Source organism: Crocodylus siamensis, chromosome 1 (genome assembly GCF_052110815.1).
Source record: "Crocodylus siamensis isolate JL-2025a chromosome 1, ASM5211081v1, whole genome shotgun sequence".
Taxonomy (NCBI): domain Eukaryota; kingdom Metazoa; phylum Chordata; order Crocodylia; family Crocodylidae; genus Crocodylus; species Crocodylus siamensis.
The window spans coordinates 105199423-105216803 of record NC_143395.1 but is presented as its reverse complement, the minus strand read 5'-3'; the positions used below and the strand labels follow the sequence as shown (position 1 = coordinate 105216803).

Here is a 17381-nt window from a genome sequence, read left to right as displayed (position 1 = left end):
AGAGCCAAAGGGCAGAGCTGGGCTAAAAATTTGAATTAAGTTGTTATTCAGACTTTAAATGGAAAATGCAGTTCAAGGTAAAATAAATATGTCCTTATTTTTGTACCTGAATCCTCATAAATTTGCCTGCAACTTTATAACCAGCTGGAAATATCTGTGCATTGCTATCTGGCTCTGGGTTTTTCTTGTTTTTTGGGGGGCTTATTTGGGTGGGCGAGGGGCTACAATGGGAAAGAATCAGCAGTTAGAAATGTTGAAAATCATAAAACAGTATTACAAGTTCTCATAGTTTGTTCTGTTCCTTCTGTTTTATAGATGAAGGAGCCTTATAATAAAGGAGACCTGCTGGCTAAACCTGATCCAAGAGCTTTTTGGAGAAGCGATGACTCAGGTTAGGATAGAATGCAACGGGTGTGTGAATGTATAATGATGGATTCTGCAGAAAGCTGTACAGAGGGCTCTTCTTTTTTTATACAGCTTAATGCTAGGCTTAGGTGATTTGTCCTAAAGCCAGGAAGGATGAATGATTTTTAATGCAGAAATTAAATTTGACCTCTCTCCAATACAGTATTGGTTTGGAGGAAAATGGCATAGAAAATGGGATTTAGTGCATTATGTGATGATATGTAATGATTCCCATAGAAGAATGCCATGGCATAATAGTAAGCAACTGTTGATCCTCTGGATCATGGTTTACACCTAAAATGTCTAGTCAGATACCTGATGAATCCGTATGTGGCTGTCAAGCCCAATTTGGGAGCAATACAGATTGTTATAAGTGTCACTGATCTACAAGTTCTCTGAGCTGGAATCCATGCTGGTTTCTTCTTTCTCAATTTGCTTCCATCTTCTGAGTCAAAGCTGCTTCATGCTGAGCTACACCCAGTGCCAGATGTTCCTTCCAGATCAAATGGGATTCTGCGGGCCTCTCCCCAGCTTTCTGTGTTGATGTTGAATGACTTCATATAATTTTTACACACATGGCGGTACTGCCATAGAGGACCCACAGTCAAATGAGTCGCCAGCTGGCTGGAGGGCCACACTCAGAGAGTGGTGGTGGATGGGTCATTTTCAGCCTGGAAGGACGTGGGCAGTGGGGATCCGCAGGGCTCGGTCCTTGGGCCCGCACTGGTTAACATCTTCATCAGTGACTTGGAAGAGGGGGTAAATAGCACCCTTTTCAAATTTGCTGACAACACTAAAATGTGGGGGGATGTGGGCAAGCTGGAAGGGAGGAATAGGCTACAATTGGACCTAGACAGGTTACAGGGGTGGGCGGATGAGAACAGGATGGGATTCAACACTGACAAGTTCTGGGTACTGCACCTGGGGAGGAAGAACCAGCAGCATACCTACAGGTTGGGGAACTCCCTTCTCGTCAGTGCAGAGGCAGAAAAGGATCTTGGAGTCATCACTGATGCCAGGATGAACATGGGCCAACAGTGTACAGATGCAGTCAGGAAGGCCAACCGTACCTTGCCATGCATCCACAGATGCATCTCAAGCAGATCCAAGGAGGTGATCCTTCCCCTCTATGCGGCACTGGTCAGGCTGCAGCTGGAGTACTGCATTCAGTTTTGGGCGCCACAATTCAAGAGGGATGTGGACAACATGGAGAGCATCCAGAGGAGGGCCACTTGCATGATCAGGGGCCAGCAGGGCAGGCCCTCCAAGGAGAGGCTACAGGACCTGAATCTGTTCAGCCTCCACAAGAGAAGGCTGAGGGGGGATCTAGTGGCCTGTTTCAAACTAGTCAGGGGGGATCAGCAGGCATTGGGGGAGTCCGTGTTCCCCCGAGCTCTACTAGGAGTGACTAGGAATAATGGTCACAAGCTGGCAGAGGGTAGATTAAATTTAGACATCAGGAGGCGCTACTTCATGGTCAGGGCGGCTAGGATCTGGAACCAACTTCCAAGAGAAGTGCTGGCCCCTACCCTGGGGGTCTTTAAGAGGAGGCTAGACGAACACCTTGCTGGGGTCATTTGACGCTCTTCCCTGCCATGGCAGGGGGTCAGACTCAATGATCTGCTCAGGTCCCTTCCGACCCTACTGACTAACTAACTATGGAACTATGATGACCTGCTTTCTAGAGCCATCTTGAATCTTGCTATACAAACTGTTCTTAAGGATAAGGTTTCTCCCATTCTTTAGACATGGCCAGTTCATCCCAGCCCCCTCTTCTTATAGTGGTTTCTAAATGTGTGTAACAAGGATCATGCCCCAGTGGTGGCTGTGATACCCCCTGGTGGCCACGTGGCTCCTGCCTCACCATGGCTCCCTGGGTCCCCCTTGCCTACCATTCCTTTATGTAACTAATTGATTTCTGAAGAGGGAAGCTACCCAGGGTCCAGGAGTGAGCCTTTGTCTATTATCAGTCTGTGGATTTCTGCTGAACTACCCTGATGCCTGCCCTGCCCTCAGGCACCAAGCAGGGCCCTCCTGGCCCATGTGTGCTTACCTTAAGTGCTAATTTTGTGGTCTCTGACCTCTTCTATAGCCATGTCCATGCCTCACAGGTCTTGCCATTCAATCAGTCTCCTGTGTTTATGCCTTGGCCTTCCCATACTCTGTTCCTTCCTTCTAACCCTGGCCCATAATGCTGAACCAGGCTTCTGGGCTCTAGCTCCTGCCTTGCTTTCTCTGGTTCTGGGCTCTTGGCCCTGGTGTCTGCCCCTTTTGAGTGCTGGGTCCTGGCTCTGTCCTTTGCAGGTGCTGGCCCCCCTGGCTCTGCCTGACTTCTGCCTCTGCTAGGCTTCAGCCTTCCACTAGGCTGCAACTCCTTTGGGCTTAAACACACTCTATGTCCTGAGCCCTGGCCCTCTGGCAGGGTTCAAAACAGCCTCATGCCCCTCAGGCACCACTGGGATCTCCTCCACCCTTGATAGTCTCAGCCCAGTCTGCCAGCTTAACTACACCAAAAAAGTAAGCCCACTGCCTATAACACAAGCTAGTTCTGCATTGGGTCCAACCATAAACACTGGCTTACTAGCAGATTTCCCCCCACTCTGGGTTGTATTCTGTTGCAAGCCATCAGTGTCTCACTGGCAGTCTCAGGGCAACTCACCTGTCAGCTCTGAAGCCTTCTTGTCAGGAGAGAAGACCCTCTGCTGCCTGCAAGGCCAGACTCCTCATCCTAGCTTAGACAAGAAAAGATTACATATAGAAGGGAAAGGGAAGGGATACTGCTCAAAGAAGTAATAAGTGGGTTGATTAGATTAATTGAGATGAATAGTGCAATCAATGGAGTTAACAGATAGTCCAGCTAACAGTCTTAATACATAGCTCAGGCAATGGCATAATAACCCTTGTTTACTCAATGTAGACAGCAGAGGGATACTGTAAGCAGGTGATGGCCTATATGATGTTGGTGGAGGGGCAGGTGAATGAACCTTAGATACTATAATTTCTGTTGTTTGGTCCAGTGACAATGTGGTCTGTCTTGATGAGTGGGTACAACTGGCATATAGGTCTGTAGCAAGGCCTGGTGGCTTGGTGAAAATTAGAGATAGGTACTCTATTGTTGAAAAAATACCATTTGATGTCATTTGATGCCTGGAAGCCAGGACAGGTTTGTCCCCCAAGGCTACCTTGAGATTATCATCATTTTCTAGGGGGGAGTTGGAGGTCTTTATATGTCTAAGGTGTTTAAGCTAGGGGTAAGTGCTGTAAGTGATGATGAGAAGGATTATGTTGTCCTATCACAGTGTTGGTTCTGTGGTTCATGCTTCTTTGAGCCAGTTAGTCTCTGAGGATCCTCTATACATGCAGGTAAAGGTGTGATGGGATCTAATGTGCAATTTAGACAATCATGCCTCTTTCCATGATACATGTGCATGTGTGAGAAGCAAGCCCCATGCACCCAGCTGAGGGGCGCCCAATTGCAGGGGTGGCCCATGCATCCCTGGTGTGGGAGGTTTGTCACTGCAGTGCTTTCCTGGCCTCAGGGGTGTGCAAAACCCCCTGGAGCTGGAAAATCACTGCAGGGGCGATCTCCCTGCCCTGGGGGTACAAGAAACAACCTCCATGAGAGCACCACTACTGCGGCAATCTTCCCATTCTGGGGGTTTCATGTATCTCCGGGATGGAAGGATCACCCGGATGGTGACCTTCTGACCCCAGGGATTTCATGCATCCCCATGCTGGTACTCAAAGCAGCATTTGACTTATACGATCCTGGTGAACTAAAGCCATTCACAAATCCACCAAGGAAAGGGGATCCCCCCCTGTGTTGATCATTCCACCCCAAGGTTGCATACGCCCCTGGGTCTGGGAGATCACCACAGTGGCAATTCTCTCAACCTGGGGGTTTGCTGGGAGGCACATTGCAGAGACCCAGCATCCACAGTTGTGGGACTCTGGGTCTTGGCAGCTGCTAGGGTTGAGAGTCCCCAGCAGTTGCAAGACTCACAGCCCCATCTGGGCAAGGTGCACCCCTGTGGCTGGGAACCCAGTCAGCTGACGGGAGTCCCAGCCACAGGGGAGACCCTACTACATGTGTACATTAAAGCTCAATAGCCACCAGTTATCAAGGTTTTGAGATCTAACTTGATAGCTTGGAGCTTTTTACTGCATAATAGCTACTTTGCATGTGTAGCTGGTCTCAAAGTAATTGTGCAATTAACCAGTTAATTGTGCAATGCCTGTAAAGAGTAAAAGGTGCCTACGGTGTCACCATGATTTCAGAATAACATAGCTAGCCACCTCCATTTGTCTACATGAAAATGTGACACTGCTTTTACTAAATTGGATTACAAACATATTTATAGTTAAATCAGTGAAACCCATGTATATACCTTCTTCTTGGTTTAAGACTAAAGTGGTTTAGACTGATTCTTTACTAACAACATATGGTGTTATTAAAATGAAAAAGGTCCAAAAAAGAGGTCTGCCCTGGTCTAACTAAAGTGAGTGGTATTTTTCATATATGCGGTACTGTGGTCTGAAATCTTTAGGGCAGGAATTGTTTCTCATTTTACACATGTGCAGTGCCTGGCATAATGGGTCCCCATTGCTCAAACAGCACTTTTTTAAGAGCAGGTTAAATGAATCCTATGATCCCTGCTGACATCCTGCCCCTGGGGCAGGGGGCTGGACTCGATGATCCTCTGGGGTCCCTTCCAGCCCAAATGTCTATGAAATCTATGAAAATACTTGTCTAGAATGGGATGATCCTACTTTAAAGATGACCTCCTCTGGTCTCCTCCAGCCTTAATTTCCTTTGATTGTACTGTAATACTATATTAAAAATATAATATCTTTGTCGCTCTCCACATATGCACACACTTATAATTTTACTTTCTAATGTGGGAGTATTAAACCCAAGTAACTTCACTTAAAACAGTGGAATTGCTCATATTTTACAATGGTGCAGTTGAAAGAAAAATTGGGTCTAATGTTTATAGGGCTACTTTTACCTCACAATAACTGCTATAAACCATTTATTTCAGTTATTATACTTGAGTTTTGCTGATCCTTTGTGTGGAGAAACATGTTTAAACAAGTTAACTACCTTAAAACTTGTTTCATTTCTAATTATTCTCTAGTGTTTTAAACATATAGCTTACACACATCAGTTAGTTAGACTTCATCAAAACCCATTTTGTTGTGTTATATCAAGTGAAGCAGAGTAATAATCCATCCCTGTAGCCAATTGATGTGTTCTTGTAAAATGCCATAAGAGTCAGAACAAAAGCTAGTTAAACAGCATGTCTTTTGAGGTTGCTTTCTCCATAGATCAACAATTTTCTGGCTATCTTGTTTAACACCTGAATAGAGATTCTCTTGAGTCAGGACTGATGTTTCAGTCAGGACTATCTGCTTTTGTTTTAGTTACATATTAGCTTTAGATTACCTTGTAAGAACCATGCTGGAAAGCAAGAGCTTGAACTCCTGTTATCAAGCATGGTATGAAGTGAAATGGAGATGAGGTCTATAGCCTTGATACCTTCCTACTCTGAAGGATTCCACCAGAGAAGAGGGAGCAAAACCATAATAAGGCAATCTTTGAATCACCTGTTTTGGGTGTGTCTTGAAAGTTATGTTTAAAAGGTCTTGTAAACACAAAGGAATAGAGAAACTTGCCTCAGCTCTCTCTAATGGGATTTTCTATTCATGTGTTAAGTAAGGCTGGTTAGTAATGGCTCTGCCCAAGTGACCTGAAAACTTACCCTTTTGTTCTCTTTTGTTCTAACCCTTTTATGACATTTTTTTACAGAACTATTCATTGGCCTATCCTAGTGTTTCAACCATTTTATCATTTGACCTGCTGTGAGTGAGGTTGCCTAAAAGAAGCAATAAGAGCAGAAGTGCCCAGTCTCCTCTCGTTGCTGCCTTTAGTGAGGTTGCACCAGAGGGAATATTCTGTAGAAATCTTAGTGTCAGTGTAACATGGCTGTTACGCAGGGAAGCAGTCTTTGAAGAGCCTTTACAGTTGAATAAATACATTTGAGGCAAGTAACATCTTATTGGCATGAATTAGATTTCCAAGACTCTTATATTAGGTAATAGGAAATTAAGATACAAAATGCAGGCCCACATTAAATGGAGCACAATATTCACCACTTCTATGCCACTTGCCCTTGTATTTGATGAGAAAATATAAGCAGGTGAAGCAACTGAACGCTCAGAAACCAGAAAGCAAATAAAAAGCTCACATTCTGTTTTAAATCTCATAATTTTTAACAGTTTCATGATTATGGGAACTGAACTCATGCATGTGAAATGTTTCACTGTTCTCATTACCAGCCATTTCTCCCCTAGTTCACTTTTCCTAGCCATTCTTAATTTCATGTAATACTTTATGACAGAATTTATGTCTACAGTTGCTCTCTCAGACAATCAAATGAATGAGTGCCCTAGTTTGATCACTGAGCAGCCAGAGAGTGCGATACATAATACATTGACACTTAAGAAAACCAAGCCCTGGTCGCTTGGTATTGCATTCCAGTGACTCAGTCCTGCATACTGCAAGGTGATCTAAGCAAAACACTTGGGTGTGTGCTTCATTTTAAGCAGGTATGGAATCCTATTGATTTGAGCACCTTTGTAGATCATTGCCTTATTGCTCAGCATTTTGCAGGATCAAGGCCTAAGCAAACAACTGAAAGATCCCAAACAAAATAATCAAGATTTGATCACAGCCCTGGTTATACAATTGCCATTTCTGGCCTCAAACTGTGAAAACAATACAGTGTTAGAGACACCTCTAGGCTCCTATATCAGGGAACAGGATTGCAAGGTAGTTTTCTCTCCCTCTATTTATGTGTGTGAATGTGTCTGCATGCTTTATCATATTGAATTAGATCTATTGTTTCATTAGCAAAGTTAAGGTTGCCTAATGCTTCACGATTTGGTAAAGCAACAGTTAAACAGCAATCAGACAAAGCTGAAGTAAAAGAGTACACTACTGGGTGAATAATTTGAAGGGAAAAAAAGAGGAATAATATATGCCAACTTGCTTCTGCTCTCAGCTATATATGTGTAAATCCACTGATGTTTTGTATTTGTATTTGAAGAATGAAGCTGTCTTGATGCAAGATACAAAAGTTATCAGGTCACGGATCTTCGATTCCTTCATCCTTTCATTTGTGATGTTGTTACATTTGAAGCTGTTAGTTTTTGGTGACCAGGTTTTTTTGAGGATTATCTTAGTAGTGAATAGGTCTTTGATGATGAATGTTTATCACTGATAATGAGATTTCTTTACTTTACTTCCCTCTTTGTTTACTTATCTAGTAACTGTTTTAGCATATTTATGATCAGGGATACTGGTTTTCTCTGATTTAAAAAATCCCCAATTTTTGGATTAAAAAAAAAATCCCAAATCCACATTTTAAATCTGAATTTGGGGATTCTTTTTTATCAAAAAAACCCAGGATTCCTGGTTAAGATCCTTCCCATTGATATTACCCAGAGGCTATAAAACAGTATTTTTTTAAAACTAGAATCATCCAAATACTACTTCTCCTTTTGTGATGTTTGTAGCATTCATTCAAAACAATTTTTCAAAGTTGTATGCTGTATTTCCACCTCAAATATTCAAAACACATGACTCAGGCTTCTCAAAATCACTAGATCTAAAACAAATAATAAAACATCTAAAACATTCTTTTTTTTATTTGCCCTTTGTTTTTTCAGTCTTTGTGCCTGGATTCTCAAAGGAGGTTAGGCTTTTATTTAGATGCCTATTCTCATTATGGTTTCAATTGTAAATTAGTGATTTCATTAGTAAATCAGGCACCTTTAATGTTATTCACATGAATGACTTAGTGAATCTGTCCCTTAAGAGTTCCCTTGATTGTACTTTACTACATTACTTTTTAAAAAAACAAAAGCTGAGAGTCTGCAGAAGTTGCTACTTTAAGTAAAACTACATCAAATGTCACAACAAACTCAGAAAAAGTTTCACAACATGGAAGGCATGGGATTATTTTGTAACCAATGGCACATGAGGGCCTGTGTTTCCTTTGCCTTACCCTTATTTAAAAGTTGAACTGAGCACCATTATTCCATTTGGCACATTTTGCACGTATTTTGCATTCACTTTGCACAGGTGTCAATGACTATGCAAGGTGCATCTCAGTGGACAATTGGTGCCAGTGTCTGTTTTCCATCTAAGTGTTTGTTCCATGGAGTGCTGTGCTTGATAACCTTAATGCTTTAATCCCCCAAAGAAGACTTAGAAGTTTATAGCCCCTTGAACAGGAGGACATAGTCACTGCTTTTGCTTCTGTTGTTCAGGTCCAGATAGTTTCTCTAGTCTATGTGGTCAGCTAGCTTTACAAAGGGAATGGGTGGAATGTTCCTCTTATTAACTGAATGTTTGGATTCTGTAGAGAGGAACAAATAGTTGAAGAAAGATACTAGAACTGTGGGATGTGCTATTTTCTAGTGCCTGTAATTTTCCACAGGTGTTGCACCTTATAAATGATAAACTGGGAATATTTGGATTGTAATAGCTTTCCACGCTAAAGGCCCAGGTGGATACTTTGTTTACAAAATGGGAGCTCTTGTTATTGGACACAAAAGTCACAATTTCTCTTTTTGAAGCTTGGGCCTGCAAAAACTGAGTTGCTTCCACATATGCCACCAATGCATACCAACCCTGAATTCAGTGCTCAGTTTGTTTGCATCCAGCGCAAGGTGGCAAAGGCATGCAGTAAGGCAGTGGCCCTAGATTTTAGGAGGGCAAACTTCAACGAGCTAAGGAGGATAGCTGGAGAAGCGCTGAGGTCCCAGAGGGGAGGGGAGCCAGGTGTCCAAGGAGAGCGGTCACTCCTTAAGGAGACGATCCTCCAAGCCCAAAGGAAGGTAATCCCAATGAGGATCAAAGGGAGCAGGAAAGCACACAAGCCTCTATGGCTCACCAAAAGCATCCGGGAATGTCTCCTTGCTAAAAAGGAGGCTTACACCCAATGGAAAGAAGGGGTCATCACCAGGGAGGACTATTCTGTAGTTGCTTGGGGATGTAGGGGGGTAGTTAGGAAGGCGAAGGCAGAGATGGAACTGGGACCAGCTTCCCAGATTAAGGACAATAAGAAGTCCTTTTTTAAATACATAGGTGGTAAAAAAAAGGCCCTGGGTAATGTGGGGCCCTTGCAGGACGCGTTGGGAAATTTGGTCATCACACCAGATGGCAAAGCTAACACGCTTAACGATTTCTTTGCCTCCGACTTCCTAAGTAGGGACCAGAACAGCCACCTCCCTGCTGGGCCCCCCTCAGGCCCCGGGGGAGGCACACCAGGGCCAAAGGTTAGCGAGGATTTAGTTAGGGAGCTTCTGGAGGGTTGGACGTATTCAGGTCAGTCGATCCAGATGATCTCCACCCTAGAGTTCTAAAGGAAGTGGCTGAGGTCATTGCAAGTCCCCTGGCACGGCTTTACGAGCACTCGTGGTGCTCTGGTGAGGTACTGGAGGACTGGAAGAGGGCCAACATGGTTCCCATCTTCAAAAAAGGCAGGAAGAAAGACCTGGGAAACTATAGGCCGGTTAGTTTTACCTCGATCCTAGGCAAGCTGTTTGAGAAAATTATGCTGGCACGCATCCAGGAGGGGCCAGCAGGGGACTGCATGCTTAGGGGCAACCAACACGGGTTCATCAGTGGCACGTCCTGTCAGACCAACCTGGTGGCCTTTTACGATCAGATCACCAGAACATTAGATGCAGGGGTAGCAGTGGATATAGTCTTCCTGGACTTCCGGAAGGCTTTTGACACTGTCTCTCACCCCGTTCTCCTTAAGAAACTGGGGGGCTGTGGTGTAGACACCCACACAGTCAAATGGGTTGCCAACTGGCTGGAGGGCCGCACCCAGAGAGTCGTAGTGGATGGGTCCTTCTCAACCTGGAAGGACGTGGGCAGTGGGGTTCCACAGGGCTCGGTCCTCGGGCCCGCACTGTTCAACATCTTCATCAGTGACTTGGACGAGGGGGTAAAAAGCACCCTGTTCAAATTTGCTGATGACACTAAGATGTGGGGGGGACGTGGGCACACTGGAAGGATGCAACAGGCTACAATCAGACCTAGACAGGTTACAAGGGTGGGCGGATGAGAATAGGATGGGTTTCAACACAGACAAGTGCAAGGTGATGCACCTGGGGAGGAACAACCGGCACCATACCTACAGGTTGGGGAACTCCCCTCTTGTCAGCACGGAGGCGGAAAAGGATCTTGGGGTCATCATTGACTCCAAGATAAACATGGGCCGGCAGTGTGGGGAGGCAGTTATGAAGGCCAACCGCACCTTGTCATGCATCCACAGATGCATCTCGAGCAGGTCCAAGGAGGTGATCCTCTCCCTCTATGCGGCACTGGTCAGGCCGTAGCTGGAGTAGTGAGTCCAGTTCTGTGCACCACACTTCAAGAGGGATGTCGACAGCATGGAGAGGGTCCAGAGGAGGGCCACTCGTATGATCAGGGGACAACAGGGCAGGCCCTATGAGGGCAGGCTACGGGACCTGAACCTGTTCAGCCGCCAAAAGAGAAGGCTGAGGGGTGATCTTGTGGCCTGTTATAAACTAGTCAGGGGGGATCAGCAGGCATTGGGGGAGTCACTGTTCCCCCGAGCACCACCAGGAGTGACCAGGAATAACGGTCGCAAGCTGGCAGAGGGTAGGTTTAGGTTAGATATCAGGAGGCGCTACTTCACGGTTAGGGCGGCTAGGGTCTGGAACCAGCTTCCAAGAGAAGTGGTGCAGGCTCCTACCCTGGGGGTGTTTAAGAGGAGGTTAGATGAACATCTTGCTGGGGTTGTTTGACCCCAGTACTCTTTCCTGCCATGGCAGAGGGTTGGACTAGATGATCTGCTCAGGTCCCTTCCGACCCTAGAAACTATGAAACTATGAAATATAATCAAAATCTTCATTCTGAAATTTTGTTGTTTCCAGAAAACTGGATTCTTCAAGGGTTGAAACATAACAGAAATGATAGCCTTTTTGCAAATGAACCATCAATTTCAACTATTTGGACTGAGGAAGCCATGAAGGAGGTGGGAGGTGGGAGTTCAGACTAAAAATCAGAATGGGGTGATCTTTTTTTCACTTTCCAACAGCTGAACATTTTTTTGGCTCACACTCTCAAGTCTGATCTGCAGGCCAGTGAGATGGGGTTCTATTACCAATTCGTCACATTTTGAAAGGTTACGGTTTAATTTCTCAAAAACTAGCAATTTGGCTTTCTGATTCTCTAAGACAAACTTTTTAATGTTCATAATTTCAAGCCAGTGACATCCTGTGTCCTAACTGTCATATTTTTGGTATTCCTCTTTTCCCTCCTCTTATTCTGTAATGATTTTTTTTATGATATAGACTTAAGCACAATTAAAAAGGAAATAAAAATTACCCAAAATCAAGTCCCACTTCAAATTTTGAATTTAGCTTTTATTCCCAGGGAAGTTAATTATTTCATACTTCAATGATTCGTCTCTTCATTTACATTCTAGGATGGTAGCAGATCAGAGGTCTAATAGAGTTTAATTTCAACTAATACAGAACACTTACCAAATGTAATATATTTCATAGATTTCATAGACATCAGGGCTGGAAGGGACCTCGGGAGATCATCGAGTCCAGCCCCCTGCCCAAAGGGCAGGAAGTCAGCTGGGGTCATAGGATCCCAGCAAGATAAGCATCCAATTTACTCTTGAAGGTGTTCAATGTAAGTGCTTGAACCACCTCTGCTGGCAGACTGTTCCAGGCCTTGGGGGCTCGGACAGTAAAGAAATTCTTCCTTATGTCCAGCCTGAAACAGTCTTGCAGGAGTTTGTGACCGTTCGACCTTGTCATCCCTTGGGGCGCTCTGGTGAACAAATGTTCCCCCAGATCCTGGTGGTCACCCCGATAAACTTATAGGTGGCCATCAGATCACCCCTGAGCCTACGCTTTTCCAGGCTAAAGAGTCCCTTGTCTCTCAGTCTATTATTGTAAGATCTGTTTTCCTGACCTCTGATCATGCGTGTGGCTCTCCTCTGGACTCTCTCAAGCTTCTCCACATCCTTTTTGAATTGTGGAGCCCAAAACTGGATGCAGTACTCCAGTTGCGGCCTCACCAAGGCCGAGTACAAGGGGAGAATGACGTCCTGGGATTTGCTTGAGAAGCATCTATGGATGCAAGCCAGCGTTTTGGTCGCTTTATTAGCCGCAACATCGCATTGCAGGCTCATGTTCATCTTGTGGTCAATGATGACCCCCCCCCAAAAAAAGAAATGTAGTATTCAGGGTTGGGGTATCTGTATTGAATTATTTGAATTTGCAGCTTCAGAGTTTAAGGGTGAGCCATTTTCTGCCCAGCTGTTGATGAAGTCTAAAGTAATGAATTTAGCATAATTAGCCTGTACTCTGGATATTCTCTAGTGACTACGTCATTCCATAGTCTAATGAATTTAAGTTTTGATTTGAAAAAATATGTTTCTAGTTCTTGTATTTAGGAATAAATGTTTATGAATATGACCAGTTTAGTGTTGTCTTCCGGAGTCTGCACACAAGAATAGTGAATGAACAACTCTGTTATATATGAAATGTACCCATTCATTTCAAGTATACATTAACTGTGCCAAATGCAAACTGTGAATGTCAGACATAGTAGCTATTTTACTGCTGATTATATTAGTGAAAGCTTGCAGGTAGCATGCTCATCCACAGTGGTGGGATTAAAAAAAATGTAATTTTAACTGAGGACATTTCAGGATTTTTTTCTTACACGTCATTCTGTTATGCCAATTTTAAATGCCCCACTTCCTTAGACATAACTTAAATATACCTTACAGCATTTTTCTTTCTTTTTCATCTGGTTTTTACTTCCTGTCCTTTAATGGTATGGGCACATACATTGGAAGCTATTTCCAAAGAAAGCAGGGAAGGGGGTATGGCAAGTAGGGTACAGAGAGAGTTCCTTCACTTTCTTCCCACTTCAGTCCTACATAATGGAGACTAAGAATGTGGCTAATTATGACTGGTAATAAATTATTGTCTGTGCTTCTTTTCTTCATCACTGAAACCTGTCATATGTGAAAGGAAGAATTTCGTTGTAGTATTTTTTAGAAATGGATCTAACCCAAACCCCAAACCTTGTGGGGGTTCACATCCAGAACTCAACTTTGTTCTAATTTTAAGGCGTTTTTGACAATACTATTTCTTCCAGCCAGCATCTAAATTTTAGATTTATGCATTTTTTCCTCAGGTATGGTCTCCTTTGCAGGGATCCACATTTTTCCTTGCAATATCTAATGGAAAGCCAAGGCATATCTGGAGCCATTCAAGTAAATAGAGCTCCAGACCTTATTTGAGATTGTGGTGTTTTTGAGAAGCTGAGTGATAGTAATTGTTCATATCCCTATTGTGACATAACATAGCTAAGAAATGGATCATACAAGAGCATGGGTTACTGCAGGACTCATATGAAGTGACTGTAGGAGAATGTGAAGCAGAAGGAAGGTGGAGTGTCATTAGTGTCCTAGATGTTCAGCTTAAGTGCGTAGCTTTTTCCATAAAATGAGCTATTACAATTCTAATACGTATTTTGGTACTGAATATCTCATAAATATGAGATATTAAAATTTCATAAGGGTAAAGGATTTATTTATTTATCTTCTCACATAAAACAGAAATAATCTGTTACTTTATATTTTTTTCTTGTAAAGGTGACTTGTCCAGCAAAACAAACTAGGTATTTGCCCTTGCTTCCTTACAGCAGAGAAGGTCTAAAATGTGGAATTCTCATTCTTTTTTCCTCCTAAAAGTTAATGTTGTTCTTCCTTGCTTTTTCTGGAAGATTTTTTTTTTCTAAGATAGGGTGAATTAGTCAATTAATGACAGAATTTTTCAAAGTATAGTCCTGGAGACCTGATTAGTGGAGAAACAATGTGTTGCACCAAAAATGTGCCTTGCCAGTCCAGTTTCTGGCAGTTTCATGAGTAAATGAATGATGCCAATAAGAGCAGTTTTATATGCCTGTATCAAAGCTGTTTCCACAGTGAAACACATGGAGACTAAGACCAAGTTTACAATCAGAATTTTGGAATTGCTGGAACACCAACGTTGGCTAGGTGTTTGATATTTTGGTGATCTTTTCCTACAAGAAACAGCCAGTGTGGAGCTCTCTAGAGTGACAGTGGCTGCATCTACACAAGGTGTTGACTGTGCAGTAGCTTGTTACTACTGCGTAGTAGCGTTATGTGGCAATAACTGTGACGTGACGCTAGTGCACAGTAGTAATAAGCTACCAAGCAGTCAGTGTCACCTAAAAGTTGTTTGGTTATTATACAGTCATTTAGTTTATACAAGTACTAAATGACTGCACAGGAACCAAAGCTACTGCACAGTAGCATTGCTGAGTAGCTTTTAAATTATACAAGTAGTAAATGCGCAGTAATGATTGCACAGTCAGCAGTTCATGGCTAGTGAGTACATAACCTAAAAAGTTTCCTTGGTGGTTGGGAATTGAGCTAGTCTAGAGAGACATGGCTTCGAGACAGGTAGCCCGCTACTTTCATGGATCTTCCAAAGGTCACCAGACTGAAGGGATCTGCTAGAATAGGAATCCACATTCCCTGAATTATTATTTTTTTTGGTATGAAATGAGGAAGAAACCACATATCCCTGGGGAAGGGATACATTTGGCAGCGTGCCTCTAAGGGGGCTCTTGAGTCAGCCATTAAAGACAAGACCAGAGCACCCTCATGTATGCACAGACCCATTCTGGATAAGCCTTTGGGGGTAAGGCCCTGCCCTTCTCCCACCCACACACTGGATGATTTGCACTAATTTAGTTTCATGCAGGAAAGGCCAACCTGTGGCGCCATGTCACACATGACACGGGAAGCCTGTGTGTGTGGCATGTGGCAGAAGGGGAAGGGAGAGGCACATAGGACAGAGAGCAGGAAGCAGAGCAGGTGATCAGGCAGGGGAAGGGGATTGAAGCAGCACTCAAAGAGAGTGCAGGGCTAATGTGTAGAACGTCTGCCAAAACCTTTGTCACCTTCCACCTCCACCGCTTCCCCTGCCTCACTGACTTAGTGAGACGTGCCATGGGGCGCTGGGCAATTGTTCTGCTTTCTGATCCTTAAAACTGGCTTTGTCTGCATGAGCGTAGCCACCTAGGTAAGGAGAAGGTCACAGATTATATACAAAAGCAGCTTCAGTGGAAGTCTGCACATAAAAATTGTAATTTTAATTCCAAAATGTATTCATGTTATTACAAAATGTTTGAAGGATATGGATAATATACACCTGTCTTGTCAATCAATGTGGATGCTCACAAGTAGATATATGAATATCAGTTCAGTAATTAAGCAAATAAATTCAAATCTTTGCTGTTATAATGAGTTATTTACATGGTTGGAATCAAATTTCTTAATTTATCCAAGACATGTTATCATTTTCACTTAGCCTATCCCATCATGCAAAAAAATTGCTGTCAGAAGATAATTATTGCAGAAGGCAAACTCTTGTCTGCATAGAACACCGTAATATGTAATCATTTATTGCAAATTAGGGCAGCCACAAAAATATTGTAGCTTTTAGTATAATACTATACAAACAATGGGGTATTACAAGCATAGCAAGAAGTAATTATAGCAAAATCAAAGAGTGTTGCTTATAGTCCTATCTCCAGAACAAAGTGCTTCGTGCTTCCAAGATTAAAATAAGTGAATTCATTCTTATGAAGAAATTAAAAACTATAAAAGATCTCTCTTTCCACAAAAAGCATTGAATGACTGCAGATAGTCATAGGACAAGCATATGACTAGAGTCTGAAAAAAAAAATAATTAGAATAGATTGTTTAAAAAATAACTATGGGTATAATAATAAAATACTAGATAAAGATCTTTCTTTTACAAACACTTACACACATGCTTAACTATAAGCATATGTGCAGTTCTGTTGAAGTGTTTAAAACTACTAATGTCTTAAAGTTAAACATGCTATAATTGTTTCAGAATTCATATCTTAGGTTCCAGTTGTGCAAGGTGATCTACCGGAGCACAAGGTTTCACAGAGACTCCTTTGTGTGGTCATTATTTAATGCTTGTGTATCTTTTAGCACCTGCAGGAATTCAGATTTTTTTTTCAAACTGCAAATATGTGTTTAAAGGAAATAAGAAGATACTTACTGCAAAATCAAATTGACATCACTGAGTGGAGATACTGTCAATTTTTAAATCAGTTATAAGTATTACCAAGTGGTTTATTATCCCAAGAATACTGCCAACTGTTCTGGTTGTTTTAACATCACATTTCCTTTTAAAAAAATCCTCTTTTGTAGTGTGAAAGACCCACACAAATATCAAAGGAAACTCACTGACTGACTGTATATGGAAAACTGCAAGATAGACTATATATAAAGTACTGCCAAATACACAGAGTGAATAAGCTGACCAAAAAAACTTAAAGAATTGTTCCTCTTTCTCTTGCACTTACAGTGGTCTTTGTGACTTGTAACAACAAGATACTCAACACGCTGCAGAGTGATTTTTAACTGCTGATGTCCCTTTAAGACTCATGGGCTGTGTGCAGACATACAGGTACATGCAATTCATGGCACCACAAACCATGCATGGTGGTGGTAATTTGCTGCACAAGAGCAATATTTGCTACTAGGATTTCCCAGTACCAAAAAAAAAAAATGCTGAGAAAAGAACTGGTGGAACAAACAGGCTCAGTTCTCCAGGGAGACACTCTGGCTGTTGACCAGAGCATCTTTACTATTTCATTTGTGCCCCAGCTGCTCCAGCATGCTGGGAGGTGGGAGGAGTGGGGAAAGGGCAGTTTGCCTGAAGCAACACAATTTGTCCCTCACCCCAATGCACATGCATGTGCATGTGCTGTGGCACAAAGTAACAGCACACCCCTGCAAATTTGGACACAGCCATAGATTTGGCTGTGAGCA

The 17381-nt window shown here is 42.9% G+C and overlaps 1 protein-coding gene across 1 annotated transcript in view; it reads left to right on the top strand.

Annotated features, from left to right (window-relative positions):
* Window positions 1-17381, top strand: part of SGK1 (serum/glucocorticoid regulated kinase 1) — a 115730-nt gene that overhangs the window by 72482 nt on the left and 25867 nt on the right. Inside the window, exon 3 of the mRNA XM_090039650.1 lies at window positions 316-391. Coding sequence (XP_089895776.1) covers window positions 316-391 — 76 coding nt within the window. The remainder of the gene's footprint in view (window positions 1-315; window positions 392-17381) is intronic.